The 20,740-nt window shown below is 32.8% G+C and overlaps 1 protein-coding gene across 3 annotated transcripts in view; it reads right to left on the reverse strand.

The window, feature by feature from the left end:
* Positions 1-20,740, reverse strand: part of TLL1 (tolloid like 1) — a 202,837-nt gene that overhangs the window by 30,877 nt on the left and 151,220 nt on the right. For all 3 annotated transcript variants that reach the window (XM_002921315.4, XM_034661408.1, XM_019801867.2), the window contains 4 exons: positions 14,099-14,294; positions 12,024-12,149; positions 9,790-9,950; positions 6,480-6,660 (listed from right to left, as the gene is read on the reverse strand). In XM_002921315.4, coding sequence (XP_002921361.1) covers positions 6,480-6,660; positions 9,790-9,950; positions 12,024-12,149; positions 14,099-14,294 — 664 coding nt within the window. The remainder of the gene's footprint in view (positions 1-6,479; positions 6,661-9,789; positions 9,951-12,023; positions 12,150-14,098; positions 14,295-20,740) is intronic.

The following is a 20,740-nucleotide window of genomic DNA, read 5'->3' on the forward strand; positions in this document are numbered from 1 at the left end:
ACTAATGCAAACAGCAACTAAAAGCAGCAGAAGAAAGTTATCATGCCCAGCAAAGTAACATATAAAACTGTGCCTGCATATGTCAAATAATCATATGAAAAGAGAAAATTTCAGTAAACAGTGGAACACTTAAAATTATGCACACAATTTACATTATGCAGACAAAGAAAGCTATTTATTTCAATTAGTATTTTAAGTCATCTAGGAAGCAGTGAATACAGTGTGGTTATTTTAAAAATATTTGTTTTGCTTTATTTTCTTTTTTTTAGATACTTGTTTTAATAGAAGTAAATAAACTATTCTAATTAAAGTGAATGTGATTTCTAAAGATTTGTTGATGAAAAATAGCAACATCACAAAAGACAAAGTCCACAAATATATTCTGGACTTCTAATGAATGAAAGTCATCAAACTAGAGAAAAAAGCTATTAGCAAACATGATTATGTTTTCATTTTCTTTCCCTTTTTCTCTTAGGACATATAAACTACAAATATTTTGAACAATGAAAATCCAAAAGAAAGAACAGAGGATGGTGCAGTTTTAAAGATTTCTTAGAATGTCTGCATAATAAATTTAATATTTGAGAATTCTATCAATAACTCACTTGAAATTTTCTAGTATTTTCATACTGTAGGCACAAAAATTTTAAAATAATTTTTATTAGTGAGAGAAACAAATGTTTTGCTGAGTAGAAATAAAACATTTATTTTCTGCAGATGGAAATTAGCCCCCTTCTTTGGAATGGACATATCTGCTTTCCATTGCTTCATGTTAGATAAAGGAAAGGTCCATTATTAGGGAAGAAGGATGTGGCATTTTCCCATCAGAGGCCTGCAGAGTATCTCAGACTATCAGAAGCCATCAGTCTATGAATAATACATACTGGATGGAACTGAAGTGGCAACCTGTATCAAATTCTTGCAAGATTCAAAAATAAAAATTTTCTCTTTGCAGAAAGCTTCCTTGTCTGTAGGGAAAAAAAAGCAAAGGGTCCATGCACCAGACCAGAAACATATATGAGCAGATATACTCACATGAAATGACAAAAGATAAAATAAACAGATCTACTTACACTTCTGCATACACACACACACACACACACACACATACACTCCCATGCGTGTGTGCATATACGTGGCACATGCAAGTTTCAACACAAACCTAACAATAAATAATCATCTTCAAAACAGCACTAAAAAGCTAATATTACACTGTATGCTATCTAACTGGAATTTAAATAAAAACTTGTGGAAAAAAACCAGCACTAATAAACTCTACTGGGAGCTACAACAAAGACAATTTTCTCCTTCCAAAACATGGAAATATTTCAATATCATTGTAATAATGAAAACTTGTCAAAATCATAGGAAAGTTTTAATTGTTTAATTATTTGAAACTGATTACATTAACATTTACAGTTTTCTTGGGATAATATGGGGCTGGGCAAGCATTCCACTAGAGAGATGGTGTACAGGAGGAAAGATGTAAAGGAGTAACTGCACACAACGAAAGACGGTGAGATGAAGAGCATGTCTGCTGAAATCACTTGAATTAGAGGTAGGAAAATTACACAGATCATCTTATCTGACTCCTACATTTGTTACAGACAGAAGTAAACTGGGAGTCAGGAAAGCTGGGTTTTCTTCCATTTTTGCCACTGAGCAAGTTGCTAGGTCCTCCAGTGCTAGATCAATGAGAGACACCGCTCCTAAATGAGGTTTATTCTCCAAATTCACTAATATTCACCCTAATTAATTCTTACCAATCCATGGTTGCCTAAAGAAGAGCGAATGTTCAACTCTCATTGCCGAAGTCATAAGGAATGTTAGAATTAATTTTTTTTAAAAAATCAGGTTTGCCAAATGTTGCCATTTTTACATGCATAAAACCCTACTAATATCTCCTTTAATTTTGACCATTTAAATAAAAATAACTTTGTTCTGAGTAGAATACAGTTAACCTTTCTTAACCACCTAAAATAAATAAGCTAGATCACCTATACCTGTGCAGATTCGCATACTTGTGTTCAGATGCACAATCGTACAAAATTGTTTGGTTTCACTATCATGTAAAGTAAGTGATTAGTGTTAATAGAAAAACAAACCTCATTCAGTCCAAAAAAATAACAGTAATATATTGTTGGACTAGACTCTCTCCTAGAAAATGCTTATGTTGTTTCTAGTGTAGCTAAAAACCTGAATAGACACACAATTTTATATCAGTCCAAATAGCTTTACTTTGATTGTCCTAATTTCCATATTTGCTTCCATATTACTTCATTATATTGTTTTTTAAATATATCCTAAAATCAGTGCAGTATATGACACTTTGATTTTTGTAGTGGGGCTTGTGGACTTCCTCCTGCATAATACAATAACTTCTAAATGTTCAAGCTATAGCATTTTTCATGTCTAATGAAAGATTTTATTATGATACTGTTAAGATTTTAAATCAGAATTTATTGTGATGGTTTCTTACTTTTATAAATACTGAAGTGACAGAATTCAACATTATTTTGTTAATAAGTTCTCTTAGAGTCATCCTTCCAATTCCATTTCTTAGGTCCATAAAGTGCTTATTTAAAATGAGAAGCTATGTATAAAAATAACTACAATCTCTATATGATTATTTTATTAAATATTTGTATTTGGAAATGATGCTATAAATGTTTTATTTCACTGTACACATTAAAAATCTAAATATATTTTCATGTGTCTTTTTCCTTGATGTATCACTAAGCTGCAAGAAAGAATTACTTTTTGAATAACTTTCCTTCCCAAATAATATGGAATCACCTATAAACAAATATTGTTTCTTCTTTTTATTGAATCCTGGTAATTGTTCCTGGTACAAGACTATGGAAAAAATAGCTGAACATGTTATATTCCTTATCATGTTTTCACAAATTCACAACCACTTCTGAAATCTTTAGAACACAGATTACAAACAGAAGCATTTAAGACTCAGTCTTCCTGAGATATCTCTTGATTAACAAATACACTGTAGTAACACATCTATTTGACTGCCTATAATAAGATAATATTATTAAATAACTATAAAGTTAAAATTATTACATTTAACTCAAAATACTTGTGTTAGGATTATTAACCTCTATTAATATTTATTAACTAATTAATAGAAGAGATGACTTTAAAAGTTTCTTCACTCTCAAAGATCAAAGTCTATTAGGCAATGTTTACAAATCTAGCAATATTTGGGGTAACAGAAATACGATATGTGTTTTTTTTTCTAAGGTTATTTTAGGGGCACCTGGGTGGCTCAGTCGGTTAAGTGTCCCACTCTTGATTTCGGCTCAGGTCTTAATCTCGGGGTCATGAGATGGAGGCCTAGTATCAGGCTCTGTGCTGAGCATGGAGCCTGCCTAAGAGTCTCTCTCTCCCTTTCCCTCCCACCCACCCACCCCCACTCACACACTCTCTCTCTCAAAAATTAATTAATTAAAGTTTTTTTTTTAATTTAAATTGAAAACTGAGAGAAATTGGAGAAAAGCTATAATGCACCATCTTCCCACCTTAGCACACACTCTTGGTATTTTTATATAGCAACTTTCAGGTTTGTTCCCACCATGTGCTTAGCTGTATGCAGTGTGCAGATACTTTCATACCTAGATTTGTATTAATGTTTTATCATATACAACTTTTTATATCACAGAATCATTAAACCATCTTTACGGTGTAGGAAAGTCCACAAAGTGTATTTGCTATAATTTATTTACCATTTTCCTCTTGTCATACCATTAGGTTGTTTCAAATTTCTATCACTATAATAGTATATTGAAATCTTTCTTCCAGATTTTGAAACATTTCTTCATAAATGTGTCTCAAGAATAAGATTTCTGAGGCACCTAGAATAGTCATGTAATGACTCTTGATTCCTATGCTAAATTTCTTTCTAAAGAGTTTGTGACAATAAACCCAGTAATGTATTTTGTAAAATCCCCCAAGAGTAAATTTTAACAAACAAAAAAATTCTTCAATTGTTTATGAAATACAATATCCCCACGTACATGTCTACTTTCTAATAAATGTAATGAATTATTTGACTTTGAACACATAATTATATATTATTACACTTAAAGCATAGATCTCCAAAATAACATTTTCAATGGGAATAGAGCCTATCTATTAAAATAGGTGATCTTTTGTAATTATAATTTTGTATGATGATCATAAGGACATCAGGTAAACTGAGTCTGAATTTGTTGCCATCTCTTGATAGTACCACACCAGCTCTTTACTATAATGTTTTTACCTTCCCTTTCCTGAGCAAACATATTCCCCACTAACAGAAACTCCTAGGAAATTAAACGTAAAAGAGATTTAATACTTATCTAGAACCACAGTATTTTAAATATGAATCTGACAAACTGCTGGTATTTTTTAATGCATCAGAAAGAAACCACTGGAAGTTTACACTTAATGATAATTATCTTGGGCTTTACAAAACATTAATCTAATAAAGAAGTGAAAAGTAGATCTGTTGTTTTTCAGGTCACAAATAGGTTCAGTGAAACACTTAACATGCTATTTGCAAAGGGCATGATCAGCCCTTAGATAAACCAAGACAAACGGGGGTTTAAATGCTTTATGACACTAAGCACTTTACTTAACTCCTCAGCTGCTTCATCTGTCAAGTGAATATAATAATGAGGATATTACAGCTTTATTTTGATTATTAAAGAGATGATGCATGCCTGCATAATAAATTCTCAAAATGGCAGCTATCGTAGGAGCACTTAGGGTTTAAATTCCCCCTTGAACCTCCTTGTTCCATTTACTTAACTACCCACACTCCGTACCCAGATAATGTTACAAAGCACAGCTACACAGAGATAGGAATAAAGAATATGTACTTGGATGTGCTGAAGAACAGCATCTTCTTCATGTGTGTTCATATCTATATCGTAAGAACTAAAGCAGCACGTTTTATATTTCAATAGTATCGCTCTAAAGACACAATCTATCTTTACAATTTGGAAAGTTTATTCCTGACCAACAAGATCAGATGGTGAATTTTAAATATTCTGGGTAGCTTTAAATTCATTCGTACTTTGCCACTATATATGTAGCATATATCTTTTAAAATATAAATATTAAATAAAATCTATGACTATGGTAAAGCAAAAGGATCCATAACATAATTAATACTATGACAAAATTCATTCATTCATTTTATAATTTCAATTTTTAAAATAAATATTTAGGTGGTTCTAAAAAAAGAACCTTTATCTCTAACCACTAGGTCACCTACAATCTGTAAAACACATGATATTTATAAAATAGTAAAGTCTAAGAATGTCTTGCTTTCATCAAAATAGGATATTAAAATGCTACTTTGAATAAGCTAAGTCTTAAATTAATGCCTGAGAAGAATTTTTAAAAGGCAATTAAATCTGGGGGGAAAGAAGGCAAAGAGAAGAAGAGAGCCAAGATCCCTTGTATTTTGAATGTACTTCTGTGTATGACTTGGACCTCAATGGAGCTTGTGAACCATTAACTTCAATTACACTGAAAACCCCAAACAAACCCTGGGCTCTGTAAATCTCATTAATTTTAAACACATGGGGTTTGGAATAAATGGACTTTGAATTAACTCAATCCAAATTACCTAATATTAAAATATAATTGGAATTCAGTTGCTTTAAATTGCTTGCCAGTTTGAAAAGCAGATTGCTATACTAAGGTTTATTATAATTTTGTCTATTTTTGAAGTTTCAGAACAATATCTTTGTAAGTAAGGTATGGTTCCAAACTGGGAAAATAAAGGAACTTCACTGTTGTTTCATGTAGTTCCTTGAAGTTGGGGGAAGTTTTATCAAATTTCAGCTCTAGACAAGGGAAACTTTACTATGAGTTGGTTAAACTAAATATTAAATCCCAAACAGAAGTATGAACTGCTTAATGTACCTGATAATTTATTATTTTAGTAAAATTATAATTTCCATATTTGTAGGTTTCATACTATAATCCTTTCTATAGGGATGAGGCAAAGTATGATTTTAATATCAGCTTAACAATAAATGAAAATATACTCATAAGAGAAATAAGAAATATTTGCTAGATAATAAGAATAAAAAATATGTTGCTAAAATCAGATCAAATAATCCCCCCAAAAAGATAAATCATTTTTAAACAGTCTGCCACTTTTTGTAAGTCTGGTATCATTATCCCTATGCACTTATAAAGTCACTGAATGAAAATATTATTGTAATAGTTTTGTGTTATTTGTACTAGCCTTTACAATATTTATTAAGTGTTTGGGAGCTACATTTCATCAGGCCCCCAATTATTAATGTTCTAATTATAAGTAATAAAATTGTTAAACCTAGGATAAATGTGCATGCATTCTATGTCCCTCCAAGTTTCATTTGCAGAAAACTATGAAGAGTAGATAACAATGAAAGCCAGTCCACCTTCAAAGTCCATGATACGCACACGCAGCATGTGAATACTGATACCTGAAAAGAAATGTGCTTTGAAGCCCTTCTTGGATACAGTATTGTCAGATCTGAATTCAATTCTCATATTGTTGAACTGAGATGTGATCACTTCAGGCACTTCAGCGCCACAAAATTTGCCATGCAACTTAGACTCAGAGGAAAGGCCACTCCAAATCTCCACATAATCGTATTTGCAAACCTAGAAAAGACATGGTTATGACAGTCACCAGATTTTAAAGTATCAGATGACTGACATTGATTTTTGAAAAATTTATCATGTTTTTCCCCTCTTTACTCCTCTGGTAGTCAACCTGGAATTAATAGGTAAAGAAAAAAAAATTAGGAAAAAGTCCAAATATGAGGCAGACGGCATGAAAAATAGATTAGAGAATTTTGCTCTGAATATCTCCAAGAGATGTACATACCAATGTGTACTCGTTTACATGTATTTACAGCATATATCTTTTCCAAAAAATAGAGTTTAGGAGAACTGAGATGCATATTTGTTGAGACGAAGGTGCTGATGGTTACAAGAAGAAGAGTATTTGCTGACTTAAAAAAAAATGTTTAAATTTTCACTAGGAAGTGTGAAAGAACTTGCCGTGTACTGTCTCATTTAATGCTGACAAGAGTGACATGAAATTGATACATTTAGTCTATGAAATGACCATTAACAATGGAAATACTCCTTTTTATGGTAAAGATGAGAAAACTGAGGTTCAGAAATTTCTAAGTAATTTGTCCAAAATTATACTTATCATATGCGGCAGTTCAGTGAAAATAGCACAGAGTTTGGCTTGGTCTGGTGCTGCCTCCCAGAAACACTATGTTCAAATCAGAAGAACATCCTTAGGAAATTTCAAAGGAGACAGACACTGGAGGATACAGTAAAAAGGATACTTCGCCTTTCAAACCTATCAAACAAATTAATAGCTCTTAATTTCTTGGAGTTGCCAGGCACTATAAAATAACTCTGGAGCTATGCTGCTGGATTGCTAACAAGAACTCTATGTGGTGGAATGAAGAGGGGAATTTACACTACAATGAAGTAGACTCATTCCGATTTATATGTAATTCACTAACAACACCAAAATGGAAGAAGCTAAGTGAATGCCAGGTATTCTTAAGCAATTTTATGGCCTCTAACAGATGTTTCCATAATACACTTCTCCAATGTTCCAACAGGGCACATTCTAAAGAATACATCTTGCATGAATGACCTTATTACATAAATGTGTAATTAGCAAGGTTTAACAATGCATACGATCGAACCCTGGGGCATGATCTGTACTTTGCAATATGTCAACTGAAATTACTGGTTCTTGTGATATTAATGAGGTGATAAATAAGCAAAATGTTGCTAGGAAAAATTTTTAAAAAGTCTTCTATCTACTTCATTATAGGTACAACATCCATTTAGAGAGGGCTCTGACATAGGGCAAGAGAATGTTACTGAGGTTAAAGTTGTTTGACATCATCTTTCCTTTTGGATATCAATATAATAAATAAAACAGTGAAGTTTCAACTTAACCCAGTAATCTATAAGTCAAGGTTGTGCTCATGCCTTTATTTTAAGTAACTAAGACATCAACCCACAAAAATACACAGAATTTCGTAACAGCCTTTCACATAGTAACATCATTCTAAGTTGAAGAAACTTGGGATATGTTAGAGAGTTTGTCAATCCTCCCAGGAATAAAGACCACCACCATGGGAAAATGCCTTCAGAATACAATGACCCATTTATTTAAAACCATCTACTCTCCTTCCTCCTGAATATAAACTTCCAGCCTTCCTAGTAACATCTGTCAACTAATGAATCAAAATGTCATATCCGTTACAGCTGATCGCTTTAGGGAAAATGGAGAGAGTAGAAGTCATTCAACACCAAGTTCACGTCAAATCACAGAACTGGTAGGGAGATAACCATATTCAAAAAGGGTTGCTCCTATGAAAACTTTTCTAAAGATGCTATATAAATATTTTCTTCATTTCAATATTACTCTAAATTTCAGGTAATTATTAAAGGAAAATTGTGTTGCATTTGGACAAAGTATGTGAGAAATATAAATTGCAGTTTTTGCCATCATAAAACTTAACGCATGATATAATAAGGAGGATCTCAAAAGGTCCACTGAGCTTTAAAATTGTATAATTCTCTGAAATATATAAGTTCATCACATTTTAGACTTTAATTTCCTTTAAGGAAACACGAAAGTCAGCAACCTCTTTTTACCTCAAAGCCATTAGTAGCACTAAAAAAATGCACTAAGTGCCTTGACTACAGTAGGCAGAATTAAGAGAAAAAAAAGTCATTAAAAAGAAATAAAGAAAAGTAAGAAGAGGGAAAAGAAGCAAAGATACATATACAAAGACAACATAATGGTATAAAATCTACAAATATTACCAACAATTATTTGCTCAGGAGCATAGATACATTATATTTCTGTTTTTTCACCTCTTTATTAAGTGTTCAACAGATGTGTATCAGAGACAAAATAATTTTTTTGAGTTAATTTTATCATACTTAGAAATATTAACTCATGTTCATTTTAAAATAAGCACAGAAAAGAAGTCATTGGAAGAAAGGATATGGAAATTAGAATGAGAAAAGAAAAGAAAGTAGGAAAGCTCAAACAAAACTGAAATTAAGCCAATGTTGACCAATCATACAAAGGACACAGTTCTGAAAGTTCTCATTTCTAGGCTTGACATTCCATTTGAATTTGGTGTGTGCACTAGCACAGAAGAAATCTCAAATAAATGATTCACTTGTTTAAATGTGGCCACCTGGCAGAAAACTAGACCTTTATTACAATAAGTTATATTTTATAAAGGAAAGATAGTGTCAACTAAATGATTCTTTTTGAGATTAAAAATATACCAGGTTCTCCTAAGGGGCTATTTATGTTATGATTCAACCAGTGGATTTTGAATTTTGACTGACTGATTGACTTTTTTAGAAAAGTCTACGAGACACGAAAAGCTGACCCTCATTTTTTCATAGTTCTTTCACAAATCAAGAAATTGCTGCTTATTAATACACTAAGTAAAACTCCTTCTAGGTAATTTCAGCCTCCCAGAAATAGCCTAAAATATCATCCAATGCCAACAGGAATTACAAGCAGTTGTAGAAATGAACAGTACAGCAAAGGAAGACTATAACATCTATATGATTGTGCTATTAACATCAATCCATTCTTCCTTCCTTCCTCCCTTCTTTCCTTCCTTCATTCCTTCCTTTATTCCTTCCTTCCTTCCATTTACCAGTTTGTCTTCAGAGGTTCCCGAAACACAATAGAAAAAATTATATTTATTGTTCACTTACTTCATTGCCCTCCAATTCAAAAAACTCAAACTTCATAGAAATTCTGTATTGGGTTGGTGCGACCACCTGCCACACGCAGTTTTTATTAGGAGGATACTCCTTGGGCCAGCCTGGAGTGGTTATGGTGCCGTTAAGTTTGGTAAGAAGTCCGCCACAAGCCGCTAGAAAGGAAAGAAAAGGACAAGGTTTTCCCCTAATAGAGTCATCCTCTTCTTAGTACCTTTTCATTGATAGTCAAACATCGCAGCATTAAATTTCAACCATGTTCCAGATTTTTCAAAATCTAGAAAGCTGCAGTCTCTGTTCCTTAGTTTTTAGTACAACTATTTTAATTATCTAATCCCGTTCATAAGGTGTTAATTCATAGCTTTGGAACCAAGCAAATTATGGCTGTATGACATTTCAGATCATTTTAAAGTTGGAGAAACAATATAAAGAAAACTGGGTGTCAGTAGTCATATCTTTTAAATGGGTATAATAATATCTACACCATAAAGTTGTTATGAGAATTAATGGAAAGATAAGCATAAAGCACAATATAGTCCAATGTAGTAAGACCAAAATCAACTGCTTATTTCTTCAAATTCTTTTTCCCAAGATAAGCTACTCTTGGAGTTACCTGAGCTAGTAAGCAAAATTAGCTAGAGTAAATAGGTCATTTTGGTATTCGAAAACTCCATTTAAAACTGTTTTCTTTCCCTTTTGAATGATCTGTTTAAAAGGGGTACTATTTAATATGTGCCTTCTCTTCCTTATTGTTAATCAAATCAAGTTAAGGAAGGAGAATATATATTGTACAAGGTTTGTAATTAATTCCCAGGGAGTCAAGAGTTACCTAAAGTAACTGGTCTCTTTATTTTAACTGCCTTTGTGTATATATGTGCATGTGTGTGTGTGTGTGTGTGTGTGCGCGTGTGTGTATCTATATATGTATATTACTGTATTTATAAATGTATTGTAAACACTAACTGTACTTTCATATTTACCACTTTTTCATAAATTATTATAAAGTAAAATAATTATTTTTAGGCACCACACAGAACTAATAGTCATGCTACTTTATTATTGTGTGGTATACAATATTCTCTGCTTTAAAGATACTGCATTGCCTTCATAACTGTGTCTGTTTTATTCTAGTACAGAGAGCAGACTAGCAGTTTAATAGATAGGATGGAAACTTTTGCTGAAGAGAAAACTTTAAACTTTTAAGAAGAAACAGAGAGTCTCTCACTTTTTTATTTAGGTCAGTTAAGGGTAAGGCATTTATTCGTTAAACAAGTAAGTCTGCCACATTTGGCACTGTTATGTCCTGTATTACAGATACAATAGGAACAAGGTGTTCCTTTTTGGGGAGCTTACACTTACATTTTTGTGGGAACCACCAAAAGTAAACTTAATAAATACATACCTATAAGTAATGTGAAACCACTACAAGTTCTATGAAAATGATTTTGGCAGATATGTTGAGAGGAATAAAGGAGGAATAGAACAGAGGAAGGAAGATCGGTCCATTTATTTTGTAACTTAAGTATGGGGCCTGTAATGGGGTGGAGCAGGGGAAATGAGGGGAAAAAAAAGAAGCAGCTTTAAATTCTGAAGGAAGAGATCATAAGACATGGTAACAAAACATTGTGTAAGAAATATCATCTCAGAATGTGCAGAGGAAATGGAGAAAACATAGCAAAATCTCTTTGTTTATGAATCATTTATTAATAAAACACATTTAGCTCCTGCTTTGTGTTTATGCTAGATGCTAGAGAAACAAAAGTAATTCAGACTCAGGATTCTATACTTAGTAAGGGAGACGGACCCATAAACTATGTTAAAAAAAGGTAAAAATAAATGATGGATGGATGGATAAAAATCTAGATCTAGACAGAGATAAAAATAGAAATAGATATATAGAGAGATGGTACAAATAAGTAGAGCAAGAAAGAGAGAGGCAGAGAGAGGAGAAATACATAGAAATAAATATAGATATAATAAACAAGGTGGTCTGGTAACTGAAGGAGGAAATAACGGGTTCTATAACAAGCACCCAGTCAAGGTTTCATGTTAACTAAGACTAAAAACTGAGTCTTACCCGTTGAGGAAAGAGGTTACCGTAGAGGCAAGGAAAGGACAGAGGGAGGCAGAGGGAAAGAGAATGAGAGGATATTAAAGAAAGAAGGAATGGGGCAGCAAAGAGGAGGGGGTCATCAGTCAGGGAGCTCCACGTGCAGATGTGGCCCTACCTTCACAGCTCCTCTTGTCAGGTCCCAGCTCGTAGCCGGGCTCACACGCACACTGATAACTGCCCAGTGTGTTCAGACATCGCTGCTCACAGCCCCCACGGTCAGGCTTGGCACACTCGTCTTCCTCTACAAAGATGGCACGAGACATAGAGAACAACCAGATAGAGTATTGTGTTTTACATACTAAGGTATAAAATTTTTTGAAAATATGACACTTAATAACTCTGAATGAAACGAAGACAACTGATTCTTTCAAAAGAGGAGCAGAAATGATTTGCAAGCCCTTGATAGATGGCATGCTAGAATTCACGTCACTGCAATCTAAGAATTGTGTAAAAACCAAGAGAAGGACTAGAAACTTACAGCAGTGCCAACTGAAGATCACCTTATCTCCAACAGGTATGTGGGTTTTTGGGCTTTTTTCTAATTTTAAGGTCAAAGGGAATTCTTACAACATAGAGAATGTCCAGAATAAAATAGAAAAACTTATTGGAAAAACAGTTTTACTTGTTGGTTTCATTGTATAGTTTGCTAGATATCCAGAAAAAATGCTTTTAAAGAAATGCCATTATTAAGAAATAGCTTATGGTAAATATAAATTGAAAGAAAATTCTGAAACCTATTGGACAGCTTTAAATGTAAAGTATTCAGTGTTTTTTATATAGACATATTGGTCCAGGAAATATAAAAATTCCATATTTTGTAAATACATACACTATTTGATTGTATATGGACACATAAAAATGTATATATGAAAATATATACGTATGAAAAATATACACTATTAAAACAACATATAGGACAAGGTATTCCCTAATCTCAATCCTCAGGAATAACCTAGCGTGAGTTAAGAAAATAGCAAACCATATCCTCTGGAGAAATTCTGCACTGGCCAAACTCCGAGCATTTTTGATAACCAACTATATAAGCATCACAGGAGAGAATCTTGATGGTATGTTTCTTCTACTACAAAGTACTACAGAACTAATGCATGTAAATGTACATTTTAATGAATACTTTGAATGCATCTAGCGAAAGCACCAGTGTTCTCTGCCTTTCAAGTCATATGGTGAATACCTAAGTAATTCTCAGGGAAAATCCATTATACTGTTCTTCAAATAATGAAACTGTTGGGTTATTAATCACAGTAAATTTTGATGTACACAACTAAGATCATCATTTATTCTATTAAAATCAGTGCAGAGAAAATTTTGTTTTCTCTCCCTATAAAGCAGTTTTATTTTACAATGTCACACTTAATGTTAAGTGCCTATGAATTTTCTAAATGCAAATTTTATGCTATTTGTACCAAAATGCCTTTCTTTTGGGGTTGCCTGTGTGGACAGTTGGTTAAGGGTTTGACTCTTGGTTTCTGCTCAGGTCATGATCTCAGGGTCCTGAGAGCGAGCCCTGTGTCGGGTTCCACGCTCAGCATGGAGTCTGCTTGAAACTCTCGCTCTCTTTCCTCCTTTCTCTCCCAAATAAATAAATAAACCTTTAAAAATAAATAAATAAAATGGTTCTTTTTACCTCAGTAATATACAGCAAATACAGGACATGAAAATATACTAAAATTTGGTTATGTAATTTAAAATTAAAGCTGATCAATAGTAATTTTTTGTCAAAAGGCATTGTAGGTATCAGAATATTCTGCTAAGGAGGCCAAAAATTATTTCCAACGTGGTGGAACATTATTCTCTATAAGGTGGTTTAGAAATGCTATCATCTGGAAATACACTGATGAATGACTTCTTCTGGTTTCGAATCTTATGTTTATTACATTGCAAATGTTTCCTCCCTGTCTAAATTCCCTTTCTGGATTTTGGCATTTTGACTATTTCATAAAAATGGATGGCAGGATATCCTAATGGAGTTCCGACCCTGTGCTGCAAAGTTCCAAATTCCAGGATTTTACCAATAACCTTTTACCATCAAAAATCATTCAAATATCCCTTATGCCCAGTGCATTCTTAAGTTCCAGTATAACTTTACTGTAGTTCTCTGTTAACTCAATGTTAAATATCACCTTTATCCCTAACAAAGAAAATCTCAAACTTTAAATTACTTGAAATTACCTTTAAAAAAATTGGCAGCAAACCCTGCCTTGTTCACAGTTCCATCAGAAACAAATTTCATCCACAAGGTATTGGAGGTAGATCTGATATCTTCAGGTTTATCATAACCACAGAAACGCCCTATCAAAGGGCTATTTTCACTGGTTCCGTCTCGAACTTCTAGGTAGTCATAGGCACAGTTGTCATGTCTTTCAATCTGCAACAATAAAAATATGTGAAGATATATCTAATTAATAGACAATTTTTGTTGAAAGAGTGTTATGTGTTCTTAGTGCCACAGTGCTGACAGGGTCATATAACAAGTCACTTACACCAAATGAGAGCTTTTCTTGTGAGTGTACATGGCAATATCTATACCCCCCATGTTTAAATAAAGGGCTTATTTTTCTGGTAGACAGACACAAAAGTCTATGGAACAGTGCATCCACACACGTCACAATCAGCAGAAGTTAGCTGCCTTAAAAAAAAAAATACAAGTAGTAATCCTTTGGGGAAAAAAGAGCTAAATAAAATCCAAACTTAAAATTAAAAATCTGGGCCAGATATTCCATAAGCAATGTATAATTTGTTCTGAAACATAAAAATTGCTGATAGTTCATCAACAAAACTGTTATCTATTCATAGAGAAGCTTGATTCCAATTCTGTTGATAAATATTGCACTGTTTAAAGTTATAAATGTCTTTTGAAAGGAAAATTTGATAATATAAAATTACATACTTCCTAGTCTATGAAATTGTTTACCCATAGTCAGCATAGCTGTCGAAAGACTGCCGTATGTAGAATGAGCACTGGCTATACCCTTCTCCAGGTTATATGGCTCTTCAGGTGAGCCATTTTATGCCAACACACTCCTCCTAACCCATAGAACCTGCAAGAACCCAATCTCTTTCCTTAAACAACTAAATGCAAATAAAAGCTCAGGCCTATTAAACTTTATGAAGAACTACCTGTTCATGGACCTATGTTTTGGCCCCAAATTTCTAAAAACAACAAACCAAAATTTACAAATAGTTTTTTAAATTATAAAACAATTTCTAAATAAAATTCTTAACTTTTTTTCCCACAGAAAATGGCTATTAGCCCTGACTCTAAAAAGTCAACTACTCCTTAGATATTTAAACTAGAAAGCACAGACATCTAAAATTAATAAACCATGAGAAGTATCACATCTTGTCAACTCACATTCAACATATAATTCACTAATTTATGGAATTCTTCTATTAAAAAAAATGACTGTCAGAGAATACATTCATTCCATGGGACCATGACCTGAACGGACGAAACTGCTGGATACAGTTGGCTGAAGAATCTATTTTATGATTTATCAATACATTAAAAATGAGAATCTTCAAATTAGATAGCATAAGGACAAATAGAAAACAGCAGATTTTGAAGGACAGATTAGATTAGAACTAATTGCTATATTTGCTGCTTCCCTTTTCCCAACCACAAATCAGGGTTCATTCACTCCAACAAATATTCAGTGCCTATTCTATGCTAGGCACTCTTCTCACTGCTTGGGGTACATCCCTTAGCAAAATAACAAAGAGCCTCGCCCTCCTGGACCTTACATGCTACTGATGGGTAGAGAGCAAAGGGATAACAAACAGGATACATAATGAAATCATAAAATATTAGCAACCAATAAATTCTATGGAAAAAGATAACGTGAAACAAGATGAGAAGTATGAGAAGTGGGGAAGTAAAGTTTATAATTTTAAAGTTTATACGGTCAGTAGGCACTCATTAGGTTTGATTTACAAATCATTTTTTTTTTCCTAAAAATGTATTCTCTTTGTGGGTGTGAAATTAGGGGAAAGAATGGGAAAATGTTTACTATAAAGAGTACTTCATTTGTAAAGCATATTTTTAAGACTACAGCTGTTTAAATAGAGAGATGGCCTGGGAAAGCTAGCGGTGACACTAGGAACTTAATCAGTCACCAGGGAGGACAAGGCCAATGACCAGCTATATTATATGCTATCTTCTCTCAGCCTTTAATATATTTCATTCAAAATCAGAGTTCTCTATAAATATGAGAACATCTCCAGATGGCCAGAGGCCTTTCTTCAGTCAAGGGGACACATACAATAATAGCCCAAACTTTCCAGTTTGATAAAAGAATAAGCACCACTGAACTAGTGACAAACTGTAGGGAAAACAGCAAAGGTCTCAGCAAGCTCGCCTCACCTGTCTGAGCAGCACAGGATGAACTGCTCCTGACTCAGGAATCATTTTGGAAGGAAAGGGAAAGAATGAATTAGAAGAAGAAAGGACGTGAGAATACACAATAAAGAAAGAAGCTGCTTTTCACAGGTCAACTAAGAAAAATAAAATTGGTTCATACTGTAAGCCATACTAGAATAAAAAATAAGAAGACTAATTAGAAAGGGTTTTTAATTATATTTTCAGGAGATAATGGCTTTCAAAAATTACCGTATTAACAAGGAAGAAAACGAGACAGACACTACCAAAAAAAAAACCCCAAAATTATATTTCTTTAGTGATTGAAAAGAAATAAGATAATGGATATGTCCCTGTACATAAAACTCACTCTGTTCTTTTAACAGGTATGTAATAGATCTCTTTAAATTTTAAGTTAAAGTACCTGTTACTGGTTACTTAGTAAAAAATTCGAGGTTTAATATTTTATATGATAAAGAGCAAATATTTCATAGGTAAAATGCACAAAAATGGCCAATTTTAGGATTACTTCTACCAGTGCCTATTGATGAATTCCATATTACTTACATATTAAATACCAAGCACTTTGTGTTAGGGGTAACTCAACAGAAATTTACACTATATTTTCACAAAGTAAATGGCACAGTTGTTCAACTGCCTAGAAAATAAAATGTAGCTCATATATATGAATTTATGATATTTAGAAATGCATTATCCCTTTACAACAACACTCCTAGATACCTTATCAATGACTTCAATGATCTTTACATATTTTTCAGGTGAACTGCATTAATTCTAATAGCAATGCAAGCACTCCATCTACATAAGAGTATTGATGGTGAGCACAAATGAAAGTTTGAGCTCTTTTAATTGTGTCATTTATGTAACATTTTCTCCGGCTATATTAATTACTTCATCAATTGATATACAGAAGGGATAGAAATAAATCTGATTGAAGCTAAAAAGTGGATAAGTCCATTGGTGTTTTGCCAGTATGCTCCATGAGAAAAAAGAACACCAAAGTCAATGATTTATAAAAACAAAAAAAGAAAAAGCAGTTTCTTCTTGAGTTACAGCATGGACACAGTTCATATCTGGAACCTGAATGCGATGTCATGCCCAATTACACATATAATAAATATGTTTTGATAATGATGATGCTGATTTATTACAGACTTTAAGATAATCAGAGCATAAACCATATACAAATGTGGCAAGTTTATCGTAATGTAAACAGACCTAATATGTCCATATAGAACACAAGGAAAGTGACAGTAAGCTCTGAACAGTTCTTAGGAAACTGAAATTTAAATGATATTGGAAGGAGATTCAAACACAGAAAAAAGGAAGAATGAGTACAAAGAGTAGCCAGAAGGGATTAATATTACATTTCATTACTATGTGGAGCTCATGCCTTTACTGGAAGGTTAGAAAAGAAGCATGGAAAAGCTGAGTGATGTTTATTTAGCAAGAACTAAAATCAATTAAATGCAACCTAAAGTAGTCAGCCTCTCATTCTAAAACTGCAAACTAGTGCAGAGCTTTGTGTTCAAAAGAAGGGACCATGCTCAGGCTTAGGATCCATTCATACACTTTGCCTTCATTTTAGAATCAAATTTCCAAATAAATATTACAAAATATTTTACATCTAATTTTAATTACATCTACGTAGTTATCTGTAAAAAGCTCTGAAGACTCCAAAACTTGTAGATAATGATTTCAATAAAAGCTGTCCCATACTCCATGAAAAAACTAAAAATAGATTGAAAAAATTCTCCATTTGATTTGACAGTCCCACTTCGGGGTATTTATCTGAAGAACTGAAAGCAGGGTCTGATAGAGATATTTGTACCTTCATGGTCATACCAGCATTATTCACAATAATCAAAGGTGGAAGCAATCCAAATGTCCATTAGTGGATGAATGAGCCAACAAAATGAATGTTCTTCGGCCTTAAAAAGGAAAGAAATCCTTTCACGTGCTACAAGGATGAACCTTGTGGATATTACACTGAGTGAAACAAGCCAGTCAGAAAAAGACAAGAATTAAACGATTCCACTTACATGAAGTATCTAGAGTAGTCAAATTCATAGTGACAGAAAGTAGAAAAGTGGTTGCCAGGAGTTGGGGGTAGGGGAGAAAGGGGAGTTGTTTTTGGGTATAGAGTTTCAGTTTTGCAAGATGAAAAGAGTTTTGGAGACTGGTTGCACAATGTGGATGTACTTAACACTACTGAACTGTACATTTCAAAAATGGTTAAGATAGCAAATTTTTTTAATGTTTTTTAATTTTACTATAATAATGAAAACAACCCTCTCTTATGACTGTTAGAATGTAGTTTTAAAATATAATTAATGTAATCAACTACATAAATGATTAAACTTTTACAAATAATATAATTTAAAATGGTATACACAGAGAAAAATGCTAAAGTCATTATTTTTTGCTTTGGAGGAAAAAATGTTCAAGAAAAGGATGACTAAAAACAATGTAGATTAGCATTCATCATTAAAAATTAATTTGGGGAATTTCTATATCTGTGTGGATTCCCCACATGTATACTACTACATACACTCCTGTTAAAATTACAAAAATAAAAATAAATTAATTTTAATAATGAGAAAAATCCATTAAAGCCTAAGACATAATGCTATCAACAAAAGGAATTTTGGAAAAAAAGGAGAAAAGCTTAATAATGGATCATTATTTTAAAATGTGTTACTATCACATTTAATATTTCATTATTTAATATTATTTTATTATTATTTAATAGTAGTTAATATTAACACATAGATCATTACAGCTCAAAAATGGAGAGAAAATGTGTACATTCAACCATGTGTCAATGAAAATCATGAGTGGGTCAGGTCTATTTTCAAGTGACTTGGCTTTTTTAATGCTGCCATTCGATTTTTTTCTTTCATGACACACTTACTTTTAACTCACTCTTAAATTTAATAAATATTCACTGAAAACTTACTATTGCCAGAAAATATACACTTGGCAGTATATAAACAGTGGTGACTAAAACAGACATGTCCCTGACTGACAAACATATGTTGGTTAAACAACACAAATGCACAAATGAAGGTAGTTATAAAGGGAAATAATTAATCATATGAGAGAATATAGATGCCTCCCTCTGCTACCAGAACGCAGGTTTAAGAGTGTACAGGCCATGGAATTGATTTCAGTTACAGTGCTACTAATTATGAACTGTGTGACCTTGGGCAAGTTTATTTAAATGAACACATGCTAATGTTTCAGGGTAGAACTATAGCCTAAGCCATAAATTGGAAGAGCTACTTAATTCTCTTTTAAGTCATCAACCAATATATATTCTTAGCCAAACACCCAAAAACAGTACATGGCAAACAGAAAAACGTTAACTAATTAAGATCTCTTTGTCTTGGCTTCCTAGGTCATTTAAAAGCCTACTTAACTTAAACAATATAAAATATTTAAAGTAATTAAAGGATTACTCTTAGTGGGCAATCCTCAAAGTATCTAGATAAGAACTTTAGCATATAGTTTATAGTTGTGCAGCTTGAAGCAATGATGGGTAAGACTATTAAACATTTGTGATTTTCATAAGGGAAGCGTAACCAAATCAGAGTGTGTAGAAAGGCTGACAAGTACCTCAAACTTAATACCACTTAAATTAATGTATGTGGGGATTCAATGTAAACATAAGTAAGCTCTGGGTTTATTTCACTTCTTTTCTGGTTTATTGACATTTCTTTGAAGTTGTTACTATAAACATTTCCAGTCTCCCAAACTCTTTCTCTTCTGTATTTCTGCACAGTGAAAGTGCTCAAGCAAACAGTAATATAGAGGTTTCTTTACAAATAACTCCAAGATGATTTCTGACATGATCTACATCCATGTACAAATCCACAGTACCGGCATTAAGAAGCAATACATCAGTAACTACTAGAGAAGAAAAAGTTTCCCAAAGGGCGTAGTTACAAATGTATCAGAACTCTATTGACCTACAGATAGTATCCTTTCCTGCTCAAAGATACCTGAAATTCATTAACAAAGACCCTTGTTCCGATTTTCTTTCTTTACTCACATTAAAATCTAAGTAGCATGAGAAGAGGTAAAGTCACAACACAAATTCACAGAAAGGTATAAATAATAGATAACTATTAAGGTCTTTACAGTAGATTCCAACAAAATGATGGACAAATTTATCTTAAAGCCCCTTTTATCTGAAAGGGGAGAGTGTAACATAGAGAATAAAAGTTACAAAAATAGAAATAGTTTTTGAATAAAGGCAAAGACTGATATCAATGAAAAAAAGAGTTTTGTCAGACAAAACCACAAAACACTGAGATGTGGTGAGGACTTTTTTTTAATTATACATCTTCAAAATAAAATGTAAAAGCTAAAGATTGAAAATATGTTATGTAAATAAAAATAAATTGATATAAACAGATACAAATCAACTAAAT

Source organism: Ailuropoda melanoleuca, chromosome 5 (genome assembly GCF_002007445.2).
Source record: "Ailuropoda melanoleuca isolate Jingjing chromosome 5, ASM200744v2, whole genome shotgun sequence".
NCBI classification, from domain to species: Eukaryota; Metazoa; Chordata; class Mammalia; order Carnivora; family Ursidae; genus Ailuropoda; species Ailuropoda melanoleuca.